The 20,051-nt window shown below is 42.5% G+C and overlaps 1 protein-coding gene across 6 annotated transcripts in view; it reads left to right on the plus strand.

Moving 5' to 3' along the window:
* GAREM1 (GRB2 associated regulator of MAPK1 subtype 1) overlaps positions 1-20,051 on the plus strand; it is a 247,930-nt gene that overhangs the window by 94,778 nt on the left and 133,101 nt on the right. For all 6 annotated transcript variants that reach the window (XM_008261187.4, XM_002713492.5, XM_051852035.2 and 3 more), the window contains exon 2: positions 2,306-2,446. In XM_008261187.4, the coding sequence (XP_008259409.1) occupies positions 2,306-2,446 (141 nt within the window). The remainder of the gene's footprint in view (positions 1-2,305; positions 2,447-20,051) is intronic.

Consider the following 20,051-nt stretch of genomic DNA (forward strand, 5'->3'; position numbering starts at 1 on the left):
GTGCTGTGGCACAGCGGGTTAATGCCCTGGCTGAAGCACTGGCATCCCATATGGGTACCGGTTCACATCCCAGCTGCTCCACTTCTGATCCGGCTCTCTGCTGTGGCCTGGGAAAGCAGTACAAGATGGCCCAAGTCCTTGGGCCCCTGCACCCTTGTGGGAGACCCGGAAGAAGCTCCTGGCTCCTGGCTTTGGATCGGCCATTGCAACCAATTGGGGAGTGAACCACTTGATGGAAGACCTCTCTCTCTGCCTCTCCTCTCTCTGTGTAACTCTGACTTTCAAATAAATAAATAAATATTAAAAAGAAAGAAAGACAGACCCCTAAGCTGGTTTCAGCTGTTTTCCACCTGTGCAGCTCTGGGCAAGTTTCTTGCCAAACCAGTTGAAGGGTAATATGACCTAAATTACAATGTTTGTGTAAGTATTAAATTTTAGGAAGAAGAGCATACGAGAAAATTAATACTGATGTTTCCTGATCACTTCTAATATGCCAGACTTGGTGCTCTGTTCAGTGTCACTGTACGTGTCTTCACATCCAGACTGTGAGGCAGGGACTCTCTCACCCCATGTTAGAGATGAAGATTCCTGCCCAAGACCACATAGTGCTGGGGGCAGAGCATTGACTGGGACCAGGTCTGCTGGATTCTGAATGCTCGTAACTCCTCTGCCTACGGTGTGCCTGCCAGTCCTCTAGATGAGGCTCTCCACAGGGGGCTGTGTGATTTCTCCTTTGGAGCACTGGTTCCAGATCTTTCCTGCCCTAACATGATCGAAGGATGCAAAGTGCACATGAGTGCCAGTGGCCTCTAGGAGGTGTCTTTATGAAAAAGCCTGGTCTGAAAGGCAGGGGAGTCTGGTTCGAAAGATTGTTCCTGGTGCATTGGATCGTCTCCTTCTTGCTAATGTCTCTTCACTTGTAGGTCTGTCTCTTTTTTTTTCCTTTTTCTCCCCAAAGATAAAGCTTTTAACTTTTGTATTTTTCACCAAAAAGATCAAGTGTATCCGCATTTAGACTGTTTTAAAGATTGTTGCATTGTTGGCTTGGAAACAAATTAAATGGTTTATATTTGGGATAATCAAGGTGATCATTACAGGCTCCTGTATTTGTTGAAAAGACAGTGAAACTTTTAAGAATTTATGAGAGATCTATAAATGCCATTTCTAAACACACATTTAAATCACTAACTCTGAATTGAATTCAGGAATTAGCCTTTTCTGGTATTTTCTTTGAGCTTTTAAAATTTCTAATCCAGGAATAATGGAATAGATGATGTCAGCATCTAAAAAAACCTCTTTTACATTCAGGGAATGGATTTCTCTTGAAATAGTTTGTCATCAGTTCAAATGCTAAAAAGGTACTTCAGAAAATATTAAAATGAAAAATAATTGTATGCTGTGGTGCTTCATTATATTTAATGGATTGGAAGGCTTGGTAGGAAGCCAGAGAGAACTGGCAAACATATAAAATTTAAAAATACATAGGCATATGATTTCAAGTACTCTTTCAACATAAGTAAGTTTATTATTAATTTTTGATAGGTTTGTTGAAGTGATTAAGAGCATAATCTTTGGATTTGTTGTGACCTTGGTTTGAATTCCCACTTTGCAGTAACATTGGAACCTTAATTTTTCTCACTTGTAAAGAATGAGCAATACTTCGTAACATTAACATATTGTGTGAAATAGTGCATGCAGAACACCTCAATAATGCCTAAGGCATTGTAAGCACTTTTTTTTTTTTTTTTTTTTGACAGGCAGAGTGGACAGTGAGAGAGAGAGAGACAGGGAGAAAGATCTTCCTTTATTGTTGGTTCACCCTCCAATGGCCGCCACGGCCAGCGCACTGTGGCCGGCACACCGCGCTGATCCGAAGCCAGGAGCCAGGTGCTTCTCCTGGTCTCCCATGGGGTGCATGCCTTCCCGGGCCATAGCAGAGAGCTGGCCTGGAAGAGGGGCAACTGGGACAGAATCCGGATCCCCGCAGGCAGAGGATGAGTCTATTGAGCCGCGGGGCCGGCCGTAAGCACTTTTTAACTGTTTGTTTATACTGTCACTGAAATATAATGTTTGAGGTATAACAAGATACTTGAATATATCTTTGCCAGATAAGCAGAAAACATTTTATGGAATCTTGTGTACAGTTGCCAGCTTTTTTTTTTTTTTTTCCTTTTTTTTTTTCTAACTCAGAAATGAACTTTATCTCTTCTTGGGACAAACTATCAGCATCTATGTTAGTGATGTTTTATGAAATTTTGTTGCAGAGTATGGAGTAAGTTTTTGTATGTAAAATTGTGTTTTCCAGGAGAATGCATAGAAGGGCTGCGGGAAAACGACTACCTTCTGATTCATTCGTGCCGTCAGTGGACCACCATCACTGCCCATAGCCTGGAGGAGGGACACTATGTCATTGGGCCAAAGATAGAGATTCCAGTACATTATGCAGGTAAGACTTCTCTTAAGGCACAAGGATGGGCAAAGAGAGGAAGGGTCTTGAATAGCCAGTTTCCTCCACAGTGAGAAAATAGGAATTGTCTGTAAACTAGAGGATAGACTGATTTAGAAAAAGAAGAATCAAATACTTCGTGTAGTTACTTCATCTCTCAATGAAAGTGCAGACTCCTTTTGTCCTAAATATTTCTAATGCACACAATGAAATGCAGATTTTTGCAAGGTACTTTACAGATGAAAATGTTACAGCGAATTTAGCTGAACTCTTGGAATTCAAGTCAGTCGGTATAGACAGCATCTGAACCCCAGGTGTTCATGTCTCTGGGTAATACTGTACATAACTTAAGGCAGTGCTTTTGTGAATAACTGTGTAGTGATGAGTTTATGAGATGCCCAAAATATCATTTCACAGATGGGAGTGTTTTTTACAATACTGAGTTGCAAGATGGGATACCTGGACATGTCTTTTTTCAGTGAGGCATTTGAAGCAACAGGCAGCTGAGATAAGCTCACTGCCTTAGTTAAATTAGGGTGATAACTGCCTCTCACTTCACTCTGAGGTCCATTCCATTCAACAATGCCATTTAATTTTTATTGAGCACATTTCATGTACCAGCACTGTTCAGGGAACTTGGGATACATCTAGTGGTTTGAATAGACTTTGAATAATGGTAGCTTCTAAGTGCATTTTTTTATATAGCAAACTTATGTTAGCCTACAGTTTCTCCTGGTACTTACAGTTTATTATTTAAAGGATCTGACTTTTTCTCTATTATTAGTAAATGTTTTAAAATCTGTAGCCAGATATTTTAACCAACAACTCATGAATTTTGAGCCCTAGACTGCCATTGTATTTTTGAGTGACCCCTGTGCAGTTTCAACTTGCCTGTTTGGAATGGGGATCTTGCTGTATTTTATTGTCTAGAACAGAAAGAAGTATCAGAAACTATCTAATGAATCTATGAGTGGTACCCATTGTGATTCCTAGGATCTTTCAATTACCAGTATGACTCAGGGGTCACTGAGCTTCTCAAAAATCCTTATTAAAAAAAAAGTAAAAACTTTTCTCTGGCCTAAAATATTCTCCTCTAAAATTGTATTTCCTAGCCCTTGAGTATCCTTCATGGGAAAAAGAGAAAGATATAGGCAGAGAAATGATCGCACCTGTGAGGATGGGAGCCAGGCAAATGGGGGCAGTTTGCATGGCAGAGAACGGGACAGATCCTACAGTCTGCACGGTGTCTCTGAGTGGTTCCTGCACCTAGGGAGAGCTGCACAATGAGTATTTTTAGCAGATTCAAACTGTGGTTTCTGTCTTTGTGGGAAACTGAAAAGAAAGGCAAATTGCTACATTGCTTTGTCACATAACTGATTTTATTTCATCTGTATTCTTCTATTAGTAGGTTGAGTTTTAGTCTTTCCCCAAAAACCATGGTGAATAGTGCTCAAAAGATACTTTGATTTTGTCATTTGCTCACCCCCTTTTAGACACTCCACACCACCACTGGATTCTTTGCCTTGCTGTTTAAGGCCCTGCAGAGGCCAGCTCCAGCCTACTTTTCCAAATCTCCTCTCTAAAGAGTGAACCTTCAACTCTGGCCATATTAATCATCTCACTGTTTGCTGAGCACCTGGGATGCTTTTCCATTTCAATTATTCCCCCACCTGGAGTTGCCTCCCTCCACCATGCTGTATCTCAGAGGCTGTCACTGTGTTAGAAGGGGGTGCTGCTCCTCTGCTACCCCACATAGTCTTTGATGCATTTACTCTGTGTCATATTCACGTGGCACACATCTTAGTCTTCATTCAGTTACCTTTCCCTAGGTACACTCTTGTTTTACTTTTACATTGAACTGTATACTCCTTAATGTGTGAGACCAGTTGTCAAACACTCTTGTAAATCCTCTGGATCTGTACACAAAAGATACACTGTTTTATGGCTGTGGATGCTCCAACTTGGCTGCACCTGGGAGTCACTTGAGAACCTTTACAAATCACTGATTCCTGGGCCCTGCCTCCAGAGGTGCTGGACTCATTGGGCTGAAGTGGAGGCCAGGCATCAGAATTTTAAAAGATCCCCCATGGGTAAAATATGTAGCCAAGGTTGGGAACCCATTGTTCTGGAATGGGCATCTACAATGTCAGATGGTGCATATATTGGAATGCATATATTAGATATATTTCAGGATTTTGATCCTCTATGTGATTTGGTGTTAATAGCCATCCAGCTTCCACTAGGAAGAAAGATATGTTCAGTAGCTTATTCCTTATATGTAAGGAAGATGATCTTACACTTCATCGGGAAAGCAGGCATCTTTGAAAATGGTACTTTTTTAAATGAAATTGAAATGGCAAGACTGAAATGAAACAAGATCACGCCACTTGACTTGAGAGAAAACATGATAAAAAAAAAGGAAAACTTGAAATAGGACCCAAATTAGATAAAATAGAATGGAAAATAGTCCTGAGAGTCATTTTGCTTTTAAAGATTTATTTATTTACTTACTTGAAAGGTAGAATTACAGAGAGAGAGGGAGAGACAGAGATCTTCCATCCGCAGTCTGTCTCTCCAGATGGTCACAACGGTTGGGATTGGGCCAGGCTGAAGCCAGGAGCCAAAAGCCTCATCCTGGTCTCCTATGTGGGTCGCAGGGGCCCAAACACTTGGGCCATCTCCCATTGTTTTCCCAGACCATTAGCAGAGAGCTGTCTCGGAAGTGGAGCATCCGGGACAGAAACCAACACCCATATGGGATGCTAGTGTCACACACAGGCCCCTGAGAATCACTTTAAAATTTCTAGGTGGTCTTCCTGAATTGCTTCAGTAAGAGGCTTAGGGAGAAGTTTTGAGATACAGGTAGATATCATTGATCGTTTTGCTTTGGGTATTTATATCTCAGTATAATATGAACAAATTTGCTTTACAAAATTTATAAAGATGAATTTAGTAATTTACAGGTTTAAAAAAGGAACCTTTTTTTAGGCTAACAGGTAAACAAGAGGACAGTTCATTTTGATTCCAGTGTAATCTGAGGCTCATCAGATCTGACGGTAGTTTTGGAAGTTGTAGTGGGTTATATTTTGACACGATGAATGTATTTATAACCAGGTTCAGACTTTGGGAGAAAGAGAGCACAAAGTACATGGTGGAGACCAAATATATCTTTTTTATGTTTCTCTAGCTTATTTGTGCTCCATTTTTAATTAAAATAGAATAAGCCCTTATTTATGCATATATTACTAATTTGCCAGAATTTCTTCTAGGTTGAGTTTGATCTCTCAATCTTTATGGAACATTAATAAATAATTAATAATTAAATGAGTTTTATATTATAATAAAGCCCACCAGCTTTGTAAGAAAACAGCCTAGTTTGATTCTTGGTTCTTCCCTAACTGTATAAATTCCTGAGCAAGTGACTAAACTTCTGTAAATCTTTGTTTCTTCCTCTGTAAAGGGGAGGTAATTATAGTCCCCTTCTTCTAAGATAGTTGAGAGATTAAAATAGGTAAGGCAAGTGAAATACCTTTCACTGTGCCTACCACTTAATGAGTGCTCCATAAATGTTAATGGGATGATTATGATAATAATAGTAACAAAATGTTTCTAAGGGTTTAACTCTTTATCTTTTAATGATGATTACAGATTGGATTACTTAGCTGCTCATTAAAAGCCTGTTGAACACTAATACTCCTCAAAATTGTTTTGGGCACTGCTTTTTGTGGCTTGGCTTCCTGAAACTTTTTCATTTGATGTTAGAGTGGTATAATGTGCTCCCTTATACAGGTTACCCAGTGTTAGCAATTTTTGAATTTTTAAAATTTTTTTATTTATTTGAAAGGCAGAGAAAGAGAAAGACCCCGTCTGTTGGTTCACGCCCCAAATGCCAGCAACAGCTAGCACTGGCCAGGCTGAAGTAAGGAGCCAGAAACTCGAAGCCAGTCGCCCATGTGAGTGGCAGACACACAAGGACCTGAGTCATCACCCAATGCCTCCCGGGTTACACGATAGCAGGAAGCTGGAATGGAAAGTGGGGTCAGGCTTGAACAGTCGCTCCAGTATGGAATGTGGGTGCCCCATGAGGCAGCTTAACTGCTGGGCCAAACACCCCCCCACACTTTTATCCATTTTTATCGTCATTTGTTTGTTTTTATCATTCTTCCCCTTTCCCAGTTGCACATATAAATACTCGTATATATGAGTACACGTATTTTTGTTTGTAAATCATTTCAGAGGATACAACATATATGTGTATTTCCTGAGAACAAGGATATCTTCTTATGTAACCACAATACTGTTAGCAAATTGAGGACATTTAATACTTTAATCTACAGTACATTTCCAGTTTTGCCAGTTGTCTCAATGATGTCCTTTATTGCATGTTTTTTTCCCCAGAACAACATCCAGTTTAGGACTACTGACTTTATTGCACTGTCATCTCTCTTTAGGCTCCTTTAGTCTAGAACAAGTTCCTAAGCCTTCCTATGTTTAGGCATGTTTTTAAAAACACAGCCAGGTTGTTTTATAGAATAGCCCTTAATTTGGATTTCCCTAGCTCCTGCTGATTCGATTTAGGTCACACATTTTGCTGGCTCGCCATGTACGTGATGTGTCCTCTGGAATCACATCTGGAGGTAAGGGATGTCCCAATGCCTCTTATTGATGATACTCATTTTAATCATTTGGTTGGCTTCTTCTCTGATTTCTGTGCTAGTAATTACTATGGACTTGGTAATTCCTAGGAAATCAGAGAAGGGGTAATTAGAGACTCCACACCTCCTCCTGTCAATCTTCCTGCCCCTCACCCTTGGCCTGAGTAAGCAGCTGTTGATGATTTGTCTGATTGAGTTTTTGACTATGAAGGTGGCAGAAGGGTGCTTTTCTCACTTACCTCCATCATTCCCCTTATTACATGCAGCTTTTGTTCTGCTGTAAGAAGATGTATCCTTCTTGCCTGTGTGTTTATTGACTTCTCTTGTGGACTTGGGAATTCTGATAGATTAATCTCCTGATGTTCAGGTTGCCCCAGATTTGACCATCTGGGTACAGACTGGCAGCTGGATGTGTGTGTGCATCCTTCATTTTTTCAAGTCTTGTTTTCTGCAGTACATAGCAACCGTTCTTTCTACTGGCTGTGCTGTTTTCAGTCAGCGCTGCTGCACTGTCCAGCTCTGGGCAGTGCTCCTCTCTTCCCGGTCCTCCTAAGTGGACTCCCTTGGAGCTAAGTAGCGCACAGCCTGGGCAGCCATCCACAGCAGCTGTATTCACGCAAACTCTGGAAAGTGGTAATTTTAAGAAATTACCAAGAAATCACAATCGAGAGTGCCTTTTTCCCATGTTCTATGTCAGAAATGTCAGTGAAAGTCCTCATGTGAAAAGAAATAATTTCCTAAGACTTTGAGAAAAGAGAAATATGACTGGAAGTTCCTATCAGAACTGTACTCTGAAATGGTGGTAATCAGAATCTCTTTATTCTGAATTTTGGAATTATTAGATGTGATTGGGAAAAATAAAGACTTTTTATTCTGGCAAAAATAAGTTTTTAATTTTGGATAAAAGGAGTTTTCTTGATATAACAAATAATTGTCTCCAAGGAAGAAAATGTGTTCACTTAGCATCCCATATTTTGCTAACAGCAGACAAAACAAGAAAAATTGGCATGCTGTGTCAAAAAGATGTTGCCACTTTTCACATAAGTTTTTTTCAAAAAGCATCACAGGTAAATTTTATCTAACTTTCTACATTCTCAGTGCTACCAAAAAGCAGAGATTTCCTAAGAGACATACTTCCAGAACTCAGAATCAGTTGCATACATAGACTATCTAACTCAGAACTATTGTCAGGGTGGTAAGGGTTGGGGAGGGAGGTAGGGCAAACTTTTGGTATAGCAGTGAAAATTCAGCTCTTGGGACACCCACCTTCCATATGACTGTGCCTAGTTCCAGTCCTGGCTCTGCCACTTCTGATCCAGCTTGCTGCTAATGCACACCCTGGGATGCAGCAGGTGATGACTCAAGTACTTGGGTCCCTGTTACTCAAGTAGGAAACCTGGATTTAGTTCCTAGTTCCTAGCTCCTGGCTCCTGGCTCCTGGCTCCTGGCTCCTGGCTCCTGCCTGGCCCAGTCCCAGCTGTTGGAGGCATTTGGGGAGTGAACCAGTGAATGGGATCTCTCTCTCATATTTGTGCCTTTCAAATAAAGTGAAAATAAATAAAAAATTAGAACTGTCTGGAACTTCATGAGACATTGCTAACCCACTCTGCACTTCCTGTCTTTTTTTTTTTTTTACAGCTTCTTAATTTTAAAAAAAGTACTTTTTTTTTTTAAGATTTTATTTATTTATTTGAGAGGTAGAGTTACAGACAGTGAGAGGGAGAGACAGAGAAAAAGGTCTTCTATCTGCTGGTTTACTTTTCAGTTGGCTGCAGTGGTCCGAGCTGCGCCTATCTGAAGCCAGGAACCAGCAGCTTCTTCTGTGTCTTTCAAGTGGATGCAAGGGCCCAAGCTCTTGGCCATCTTCTGCTGCTTTTCCAGGCCATAGCCGAGAGCTGGATTGGAAAAGGAGAAGCCGGGACTAGAACCGGCGCTCATATGGGATGCCGACTCTGTAGGTGGAGGATTAACCTACTGGGTCATAGTGCTGGACCCCAAAAGTGCCTGTTTTTAAAAATTACAAAACCTAGTGAGTTTCTAAATATGAATGGTTCATATTTTACAATTCACATATGTGTTTCTCGAGTCCTTTTTTTCTCTGCAGCTCAGAGTGATGGGTCAAGCAGACCAAATTGTTGACCACAGACACTCCGGTCTCAGGGCCCTCATTTATAGTGTCCCTTCCTAGGACTTTAACCCAAACTTAGTATTCATAATTTGACTTTTATTTTCCTTTAAAACTAATGTAGGGGCCGGCGCCATGGCTCACTTGGCTAATCCTCCACCTGCGGCGCCAGCACCCTGGGTTCTAGTCCTGGTTGGGGCGCCGGGTACTAGTGCAGCTCTCTGCTGTGGCCCGGGAGGGTGGCACAGGATGGCCCAAGTGCTTGGGTCCCTGCACCCGCATGGGAGACCAGGAGGAGGCACCCGGCTCCTGACTTCGGATCAGCGCAGCGCCGGCCATGGCAGCCATTAGGGGAGTGAACCAACGGAAGGAAGACTTTTCTCTCTGTCTCTCTCTCACTGTCTGTAACTCTCTGTCTCTCTCTTTCTCTCACTGTCTAACTCTGCCTGGCCAAAAAAACACAAACAAATGTAGGGGAGCTGGTGTTGTGATGTAATGGGTTAAGCCGCTGCCTACAACTCCGGCATCCCATGTGAATACCCATTCAAGTCCTGGCTGCTCCAGTTCTGATTTAGCTCCCTGCTAACACTCCTGGGAAAAGCAGTGAAAGATAGTCTGAGTCCTTTGGCCCCTGCACTCATGTGGAAAACCCAGATGAAGCTCCAGGCTCCTGTCTTCAGCCTGGCTCAGCCCTGGCCATTGTAGCCATTTGGGGAATGAAATGGCAGGTGGAAAATCAATCTCTTTCTCTCTCTGTGTCGCTCCTTCTCTCTGTAACTCTTTCAAATAAATAAAATTTAAATCTTAAAAAACCACAAATGTAAATTTCAGGCCCTTTCCCTCTGCAGTTTTATTTGCCCTCTGAAGCTCCAGGCCTTCTCGACAAAATGGAGATTTACCTTGGAAAACGCCATGAAGATTCTGAGACCTAACGTGTGTCAGTGAGTCAGCACCGTGCTGGCGAGTGATGAGCACAGAGTCAACAGTACTTCCTTGCTCACCTCTCTCAACAAAAACCAACAAAGACAACCATGGAGACACAGCTTTGAGAAACCAAAGGGATCAGACTATGAGGCATCTGGGTATTCACAGTCTGCCAATTTGTGGACACAGAATTCTGAGTGGGTTTATGAAAATTTCAAATTCTTTGAGAGAATGCTGCTGTCATTGTAGATGAACAGATTGCTGCTTGAACATAAGCATCCGAGATAAACTCCTGCCACGCTGGGCTTCTATTTTTAAATTCTCATCCTCCTGCAAATCCAGTGAATCTGTAACAAGCTAAAATGATCTCAGTACTTCCTGCTAGCTGAAATATGTACAGAAATAAGTGACAGTGAGCACAAGGTTGGTGAGAACTGCTTAGGCAGACTTCAAGTCCCTTCCTTATTCGGCAAGCACCTGGACTTAAATCAACAGTGCCTGTTCTTAAAAATGTAGGATGTGCAGTGTCTGCCTCACGGGCAAAATTATAGTAATGTGGCATCTAACATAACTTTGGATTGTAATTACTGAACAAAAGGAAATGTTGAAACAAGCTAATTTTATTCTCCTGGATTGCAAGTTTAATTAGCATGAATCATCCATTTACAAAAGTAGCTACTAGTGTTGAACAACACTTGGTGTGCTTTCTCTGTTGCATGGAATAAAGCTTACATGATAAAATGGAAAATAACCAAACTTTATTTTTAAAAGCCCCAAGAACAAATATAGAACGCAAAGGAGTATTTATTCCAGACAGTTTTGCCATTAAAAAATATTAGATATCCAAGAAGTAGCCATTTTTCATGATTGTTTAGATTATAGTTGGTATAACAAAAATTTATTTAGTGCTTACTCTTTCCTAGACATTTTATTAATTCAGCATTTTACTTTCATTTCTTCACTTAATTTTCCTAACAAACCCATGGTGTATTTTGCACAAATTTAAAATATGATTTGTTCAGTGATATTAAGTATCTTGGCATAGTACATGACCAGTAAGTCTGACTTGAACCCAGACCCTATAGATCCAGATCACTATCCTCTGAAAAGTGCTAGAAAGTGCTTTCTACCTGGAAGATACCTAAGCATGCCAGAGATGAGAGATTTGTTAGAATTAACCCATAAATCGAGTAAAGATTTTACTTCTCTTTCCTTTCACACATAGCTCCCTACTTTTATTCTGACACTAGGGAAAATTTAAGTAGGTAGGTAAGTTTTGACCTTTTCAGATTTATAATTCATCTGCATGCAAGAGACATTCCCATCTCTAAATAAATACCAGGAGGAAGGAAAGACAGGAAGGGCTTCCAGGGAAGCCCCTTGGGTGATATAGCAAAAGCTGGAAGCCTGGGAAAGAATAATTTTGAGAGAGAATATGACAGAGGTCTCCCATCTGCTGGTTCACTCCCCAAGTGTACTCAGTGGCCAGAGAGCTGAAGCTGGGAGCCTGAAACCCGATTAAGCTCTCCCACATAGGTGACAGGAATTCAACCACTTGAGCCATTGCTACTGCATCCCAGGGTCCACATAAGAAGGAAGCTGGAATCAGGAGCCAGACATGGGTATCAATCTCAGACACTTTGATAAAGAGACCTGGGCATCCTAACTGGCATTTTAACTCCTAGGTCCTGTGCCCTCCCTGGGAAAGCGTCCTTTACGTGTAGACCAAGGAAATTGGTGATATTTATCAGGACAGCTTCACTGTACAAACCCAAGAAAACTTTGATTCAAAGGGGGTTAGCAACTAGTGGAACACAAGTAAGACAGCAAGCGAGAATCTACACTGTTTATCAAGATGTTTTGTATGAAAAAAAGGGTGAAATGAACAGAAATAGGAGGGAAAGACTTTTTAGTATTCCATTTTTAAGGAATGCTGAAATTTGGCCAGCGCCACGGCTCACTAGGCTAATCCTCCACCTGTGGCGCCGGCACCCCAGGTTCTAGTCCCAGTGGGGGTGCCGGATTCTGTCCGGTTGCTCCTTTTCCAGTCCAGATCTCTGCTGTGTCCCAGGAGTGCAGTGGAGGATGGCCCAAGTGCTTGGGCCCTGCACCCACATGGGAGACCAGGAGGAAGCACCTGGCTCCTGGCTTCAGATTGGCGAAGCGCACCAGCCATAGCAGCCATCTGGGGGGTGAACCAACGGAAAAAAAAGGAAGACCTTTCTCTCTTTCTCTTTCTTTCTTTCTTTTTTTTTTTTCTTTTTTTATTTTTTTACAGGCAGAGTGGACAGTGAGAGAGAGAGACAGAGAGAAAGGTCTTCCTTTGCCGTTGGTTCACCCTCCAATGGCCGCCGCGGCCGGCGCACTGCGCTGATCCGATGGCAGGAGCCAGGAGCCAGGTGCTTTTCCTGGTCTCCCATGGGGTGCAGGGCCCAAGCACCTGGGCCATCCTCCACTGCACTCCCGGGCCACAGCAGAGAGCTGGCCTGGAAGAGGGGCAACCGGCACAGAATCCGGCGCCCCAACCGGGACTAAAACCCGGTGTGCCGGCGCCGCTAGGCGGAGGATTAGCCTAGTGAGCCCCACCGGCCTGTCTCTCTCTGTCTAACTCTGCCTGTAAAAAAAAAAAAAAAAAAAAAGCTGAAATTTGAGGAATCTTTCTAGGCTAAGGGGAATAATTCATAAGATGGAAGAGAGAGACGATCTAAGTACTATTCAAACTGATGTCTGTGAAATTGTCCCTGCCATTTAAAAATATTTATTTAGTTGAAAGGCAGAGAGATAGCGATCTCCTGTCTTCTGGTTTACTACCCAAATGCTTGCTACAGCCAGGGCTAGATGGGGGACTGAAATGAGGAACCAGGAACTCCATCTGGGCCTCTCCTGCAGGTGCCAGGAAACCAAGTTCTTGAGCCATCCACTGCTGCTCCCCTAAGGTGCACAGTAGCTGGAAGCTGTAACTGGGAGCAGAGCCAGGACTCAGACCCAGGCACGCCAGTATGGAATACAGGCATCCCAAGTGACATCTTAACCATTGCATCAAACAACCATCCCTTTCTCTGCCTTGTTTCCTCAAGAGACATTTGCTATTCCTTTAGGAGAAGAAAGGTGTGATACCTTTCTTTAGCCTTCTTAAGGTTTGAAGACAACACTCTTATAACCAAAGGCAGATTACCAAGCAAAAAGCGTAAGAGATTTAGGTTTCTGTTGACATAGGAGCCTTCAGAAATGAAAACCCAAAGACCAGGGGAAAGTTTCCAATCCTGTGCTTAGATTCACAAAGGGTAATGGGGCCGAGAGGGGGAACGCTGCTAGACCCATCTAGTCAGACTCTTCCTGGCTCTCTGAGTAGCACTCCTTCCTCCAGGGCATACGCAGGACCCCTCTGCAGTGAGGATCTGTGATCTATTACAGTGAGGAGAGAATTTCTTCGAGACCAGCTCTTACATAGAAAGGCAGAGGCAGGCAGAGCAATGTTTCTAGGTTTTATGGCTGGCTTTGGGGAGGAGAGTTCTAGTTTTACTGACCTGCCTGGGGAAGAGGAGTTCTTAGTTTCTGTGGCCTGCCTTGGGGTGCAGAAAGAGGAACAAAGGGTGGAGAAGGCCAGAGGGAGACTTTGCTCCTCAGGTCCCGCCAGGGCCCTTCATTCAGAGTCCTCAGCCTGCCCAAGCGCCCTGCATCAGAGTGTTGTTTTCTGAGCGCCATCATTCTGCCTCTTCACTCCTTTAGTTATTCAGATTTTACACCTGCTATAATTCCACCTCAGTATTCACAGTTGTAGATGAACTCAAAACAAGGAGGAAGAGATTAAACATCTACCTTTGCTAGAAGGATGACTTGAGGATCGTCACTTTCCACTCCAGCTTCTCATTGTTGAAGAACAAGAGCTCAAAGAAATTTGAATATAAACGATACCCATGATGAGATATTAAGGATTTATTTTTATTTCATAGTTGATATATTAGTATTGTCGTTAGGATGGAAAATATCTTTATTTTTTGAGATGCATGATTTTAGAGATGAATTGTTTGAGAGTAAAATGTGAATATAATTTGTAAAATACTTCAAAAACAGGAAAAAGATGAATATCTGGCAAATTGTTAAAAAGTTGGTAAATCTAGGTAAAGGGTATATGGGGGTTCATTATCCTAATTTTCTATATATGTTTGAAATTTTTGGTAATAAAGGGAAAAAATGGACTCAATGACTAGTAACCAGCAGAATTCGTTGTATTATAGAATTCTTAGAACTGTAAAGTGGTGCTGTTACCAAAACCACTCCGCCTTTTTAGCTTGTTGATAGTATTAAGTCATTTCTCTAGGGGTGAAAGTTCACCTTTCAGTGACTTGCTTTATTCCAGTGTTAAATGTTTTTGGAAACAACACAGTGACAGGTGAACCAGGAAGATCTTATTTTGTTTTCCTAGATAGCAGAACTGTCCCAGTTTGTGTTTTCCTGTGGAGACTCGATTGTGACTGCTTTCTAGGGGTTGCCCCAGCACACGGTGGGGATTTCAGTCTTAAGAACTGTATATGATAGGTTCAAACCTGTGGCACCTGTGAAGCAGGCATCCAATAGGAGTACAGGTTCAAGTCCCAGCTGTTGTACTTTGCATCCAGCTCCCTGCTAATGTGCTTAGGAAAGCAGAGGAAGATGACTCAAAAGTCACACGTGTGGGAGACCTGAGTGAAGTTCCAGGCTCCTGGCTTAGGTCTGGCCCAGCCCTGGCTATTGCAGCCATTTGGGGAGTGAACCAGCAGATGGAAGAGATCCCTCTCCCTCTTTCCCTGCCTTTCTCTGTCTCTCCCTCTCTTCCTCTGTCTCTCCCTCCCTTCTGCTATCTCTTTCTCTCCTTCTTTCTCTGTAACTCTGGCTTTCAAAGAAATAATCTTGAAAAAAAAAAAAAACAAAAGATGTAGATGTAGAATGGGAAGATATATGTAAAACATGGGAAGAAAGGAAATATTTTTCCATTGTTTCCTTAAATAAGTTTTATGGGAGATACAGAAAGGGGAATATGAGCAAATACTTTAGGAATTATTTGGTGTCACACTCTGTGGCCTTTCTTGATTGTGCCAAAAGCATTAGTAAAATAAAAAAATTAGAATCCCTCAATTGCTCTTTTCACTTTGCAGCCTATTTATTTTCATGGTCCTTACAACTTGTGTATGGAACCTACACACAGTAAATCCAGAATCAAAAAAATAAATACTCCACCACAAAACAGAGATGGCATTTGGGGTTCAAAACTGCTAGGCTGCCTTTCTGTTTCTTTTTTACTACTCTTTGGGTACTCAGTGGAAAGTTCCTACTTGAAAGGGCTACCTCCCGTCAAGTTTAATTTCACCTACAAGATAATGTGATTAACATCAGGTGGAAAGTTGAAACAAGCCGCCTGTGACCACGCTGTTAATGGAGTGTTTATAGCATAGGTGGGAATGTGTGTGTCGCACTTCTTAATTTGATTTCCATATTGGATGTGTACCTCTAAGAAGTAGTGTATGGACCAGCGCTGTGAAAGTGTAGGTTAAACTTCTGCCTACAGCAGCTACATCCCATATGGGTGCCAGTTCAAGTCCTTGCTGCTTCTCTTCCAATCCAGCTCCCTACTAATGGCCTGGGAAAGCAGTGGAAGATGGCCCAAATGCTTGGGTCCCTGCACCTGTGTGGGAGACCCAAAAGAAGCTCCTGCCTCCTGGCTTTGGATTGGCCTAGCTCTGCCTGTTGCAGCCATTTGGGGAATGAACCAGTAGGATGAAAGACCTTTCTCTCTGTAAATCTACCTCTCAAATAAATAAAATCTTTTTTAAAAAAATAATGTGACCTTTTAAAATAGTCTCGCTTATTTTTTAGGAATTGCTTCAAGATTGGTTTTTTTTTTTGCAGAAAATAGACTTTAATGTGTGTTCCAAAATGGATTGCAATGCTAGTAAGACTTCCTGAAGTCACTGAACTCTGTTTCTGTGGCTCAGAAGCACTTGCCTTTGTGACTCACAGTCCGTGGAAATCATATGCTGGCTTTCTGTTAAAAGTCTGACCATCCAGGTGGCTGTGGAGTGTGCTGTAACAGGAAAATGACAAGCCACGTGCACCATGTGAACTTTTGTGTGACATTTGGAGCAAGAGGATAGATGATTCAGATACTTCTATGTCAATTTTTAAGTAAAATGCACATTACACCTTCCCTCCAACTTGTTAGAACTGGCTTACAGAACACCATGGGTTTGGCCCTGATAGTCAAGCCCAATGAGTGAGTGCAAGAGAAGTGAAATATATGTAGAGCTTTTATTTTCCAGATATTAAAAATCATTGTAGGTAAGGGAAGTGAAGCGGGCACATGGACACTTGAACACTCCGTTTCTCCTTCCATGCCTCTTCCCCCAGTAAATTTAATACTCAGTGGCAGTTAGATTTTCCTTACAGCCCTGCACACCATTTCATAGTCCCAACATTTTTTCCATTTGTGAAGATAGTCACATTGTGTAAGAATCCCAGTGCTCTGCCTACACGAGGCTCTTCCTGCCTTGCCCCCACAGTCACTGTGTGCCAGGTCTTGTTGATTCTTCTTCCACAGTGCCTATCAAAGCTGCTCCTCCTCTTCAACTTCCCCTAACTGTGCCTCAGCTGCTTTAAAGACCAAAATGATGCTTTTCCTCCTCCAGTCTTCTGATTTTTTTTTTGTCAAGTATAGCTCTGTGAGTTTACCATGTAGCCAGGGCTTTAAGGGGCATTGCCCTCGTGAATAGAAAGCCTGAGCTGATGCTGGGTTCATCTCAGGTCTGGCATCCATTTGACTTCAGGCACCTTTCTCTAGGAGACACCCATGGACACCGGGCACACCAGGTGGTTTCTTGTTGCCATGGGGGCTACCCTATCTTACTCCATTCTGCTTCTTGTGCCCAGGGTGCTAACACATCATAATCATGTTGTGGGATGGGTGCATCCAGGTTTTTAACTCTTATTGCACAATTCAAGGATGCAGAATTTGAGGATGAAATGTAGATAAAGGTTAGCAGAGAAAGATTTATTAGCAAGATGAAATTACATGTTTAAGATGGACTGTGGACAAGCTCTAGAGTAAGCTGCATCCCATGAGGTTTTGGGGCCATTGCTTTATGTGATCTGGAGACATAGAGGGTGGTGCTTTGGGCAGAGTTTCCAGGCAAGGGCAGAGATTTCCAGGAATTTGGTTAAGTGCTCAATTTCTGGCCTTTCTGGGAAGTCTCAGAAGTGCCATGGTGTCAGATGCATGATAGGAGTAGGAGTGTCAGCCATGGAGATTTTATTATAATAGGCTATAGGTCATAGAGAAATGCAGTCAGCAGCCATGTTGGATATTTTCATCCAGTGGCACTTCTGGGCCACAGCATTGCTACAACAGCAATCTCAAGTTGCTGGCTATGGGAGGAGCTTTAGCGGCAGCCCTGGGGGACAGTGTGGTGGCATGCTTCCTCTGACTGTTTTCTGATCCCTGACCAGAGTCTCCTTACCTATAACCATCTTACCCCAAACTCCTCCTTCCTTAAGAAGCTTTCCTAATCTTGCACTCATTATAGACAGAAGATCCTCTTCCTTCCTATGGAATCTCTGTAACAATTTGTGCCAAGGAGGGTTTATGTTTTACTCGTATCCTTCCTATTACTAAGGCTGATGGACAAAGTCCTGTTTCTCATGGCAGCCAGCACAGGATTGAGTAGTGTAAGGGCTCCATCAATAATTTTGACCCAGTGAAATTGACTTGTCTTTAAAGGATGCTTTTAGTTGGTTTACAGAGATGTGAGGGAACTGCCTGGGGAATGAGTCTGGTCTCTTGTTCCCTTGATGCAGGCAGATACGGCCACAAGGAAGAGGTGACGGGAATGCTCACATAGGTGTGATCAGCATGCAGAGGAGCTGTTGAGTAGGAGCGCCTCTGAATGAACGTGGAGCAAAGGGCATTCTAAACAGACCAACTTGAACAGAGCTCTGGGTTGTGGGCAACAGGGCAGGTCACATAAATAGTTGTGGGACGGAGAAGGAGTATTTAGGAGACAGAGTTGGAAATCTAGTTTGGAGCAAATGGCAAGGATCTGGAGTGCATCCTGAAAGATGAGAACTGTAATCTTCGTACCTGGAGGAGTCATTCACAGAATGTACGTTTTAAAAAGATTACAGGAGGGCGAGCTGCTCCGCACACACCCCCTCCCCGCCTCCTGCGAGTGAGTTAAAGTAGTCGGGAGTGGAGGCTGAGATGATGAGAAACTGCAGGTGAGAAAATTGGTTAGGAAGTTGTGGAAACAGACCTGATGAAAGATAATGAAAACTTGAACTAGGCTGGAGGAGATGCTGAACAGGTGAAACTTGATATGTAGATATGAGGAATAAGGAAGAGGGAGAGGAAGATACATCTCGAGAGTTTCTTCAAAACTTTTTGGAGCACTTTTTAAAGAAATAATTTTATTTCTGTCTATCCCAAGCATAGGTGCTTGCTTGTGCACACTTTTTCTAAATGGCTTTATTCCTAACATTTTCTTTGGTGCTAAAACACTCTTTTGCTATAAAATAAATTTGTAAACAATAAAATCTTCAGAGGATAGGCATTTGGCCTGGTGGTTAAGTTGCCCACATCCCACAGTGGAGTGCCTGGCTGTGGCTTTTGATTCCAGCCTCCCACTCATGGCAGGTCCTAAGGGGCAGTGTGGTGGCCCACATAGCTGAGGCTCTGCCATCCATGTGGGAAGCTTGGATTGAGTCCCCACTGCACCCCCTAACTTAGCCTCCCTAACCCCAGAGCCATTGTAGGCACTTGGGGAGTGAACCAGCAGGTGGGAGCCTGCTCTCTCACTAAATAATAATAAAAAAATCTTTCAAGGTCTTCCTAGTAATACAGTAAGAAAGTAAAAATTTTCATTCCTTTTTAAAATGCTTTGTGATCTTTTGGGACATTCATGGCCTCATAGTGGGAGTTTCCCATCATCTCAAATATTAGACTCCAGACTAAGAGTGATTCTTCTTACCCTTTTAGTTCTCGGGCCTGGATGGTGCATCAGAGATAGGAGTTTCAAAGAAAAATGTATTTGGAGAAAAGGGTTAGTGATAGAGAAAAAACAATGATGTATGCAAATCTCAGGCTCTAAAAGAGTGATTCCATGGTTTGCCTGTGTTTGGCAGTTGCATGTTTCCTGCAGCCAGTAGGAATTCTTTGCCCTATATGACAAAATCTAGGAAAGATAGATGCATTGAATGAAGTATCCTAGTGATGTACTTTCAATACTGTGATAGATTCTTCTGTGAAGGACTATGTACATCGTAGGTTGACTTGTTAAGACAAAATATCTGCTGAGCAATGTGTCATGATTGTTAATAGCACTGTTACTTCCTTATTTTAAGTAAAAGAATGACTGTTTTTCTGGTTTAACCTAGACCAGTGGTTATCCACCAGGTCAAAAGTGTACAGCCACGTTCCCAGCCCAGGGTCATTTGGAAATGTCTCAGTGTTTTTTGGTTGTCACAGCTGGAGAGGGGAGCTTCTGTAATCTGGTGGGTGGCAGCCAAGGATGCTGCTAAACATCCTGCCCAGGACAGCTGCCACCATGGGGAAGGACCCAGCCCCCACGTATCAGTGGAGCCCTGGTGGCAAAATCCAGATAACCTTTTATTATTGGCACTCAGTTTTCCTTGCTGCTACAATATTTAAGAATTCTTACTTTTTGGACAGAGGCCAGCAGGCAGACATTGTCCAATAATGAGTGTCAGTTGATTTCTAACATGTAAGGAGGTGTTGCCCAGACTAGAGAAACACAAATGGTGAACAGGTTGCAGATCCTCATTACCTTCTGCACACACTGTGGGAGACTGGAGGCAGCCGTGCATGTCATGGCACAAAAATTCAGGGGGCAGCAGTGGAGCAATTCTTAAGTTG

This window comes from Oryctolagus cuniculus, chromosome 10, assembly GCF_964237555.1.
Source record: "Oryctolagus cuniculus chromosome 10, mOryCun1.1, whole genome shotgun sequence".
Classification (NCBI taxonomy): Eukaryota; Metazoa; Chordata; class Mammalia; order Lagomorpha; family Leporidae; genus Oryctolagus; species Oryctolagus cuniculus.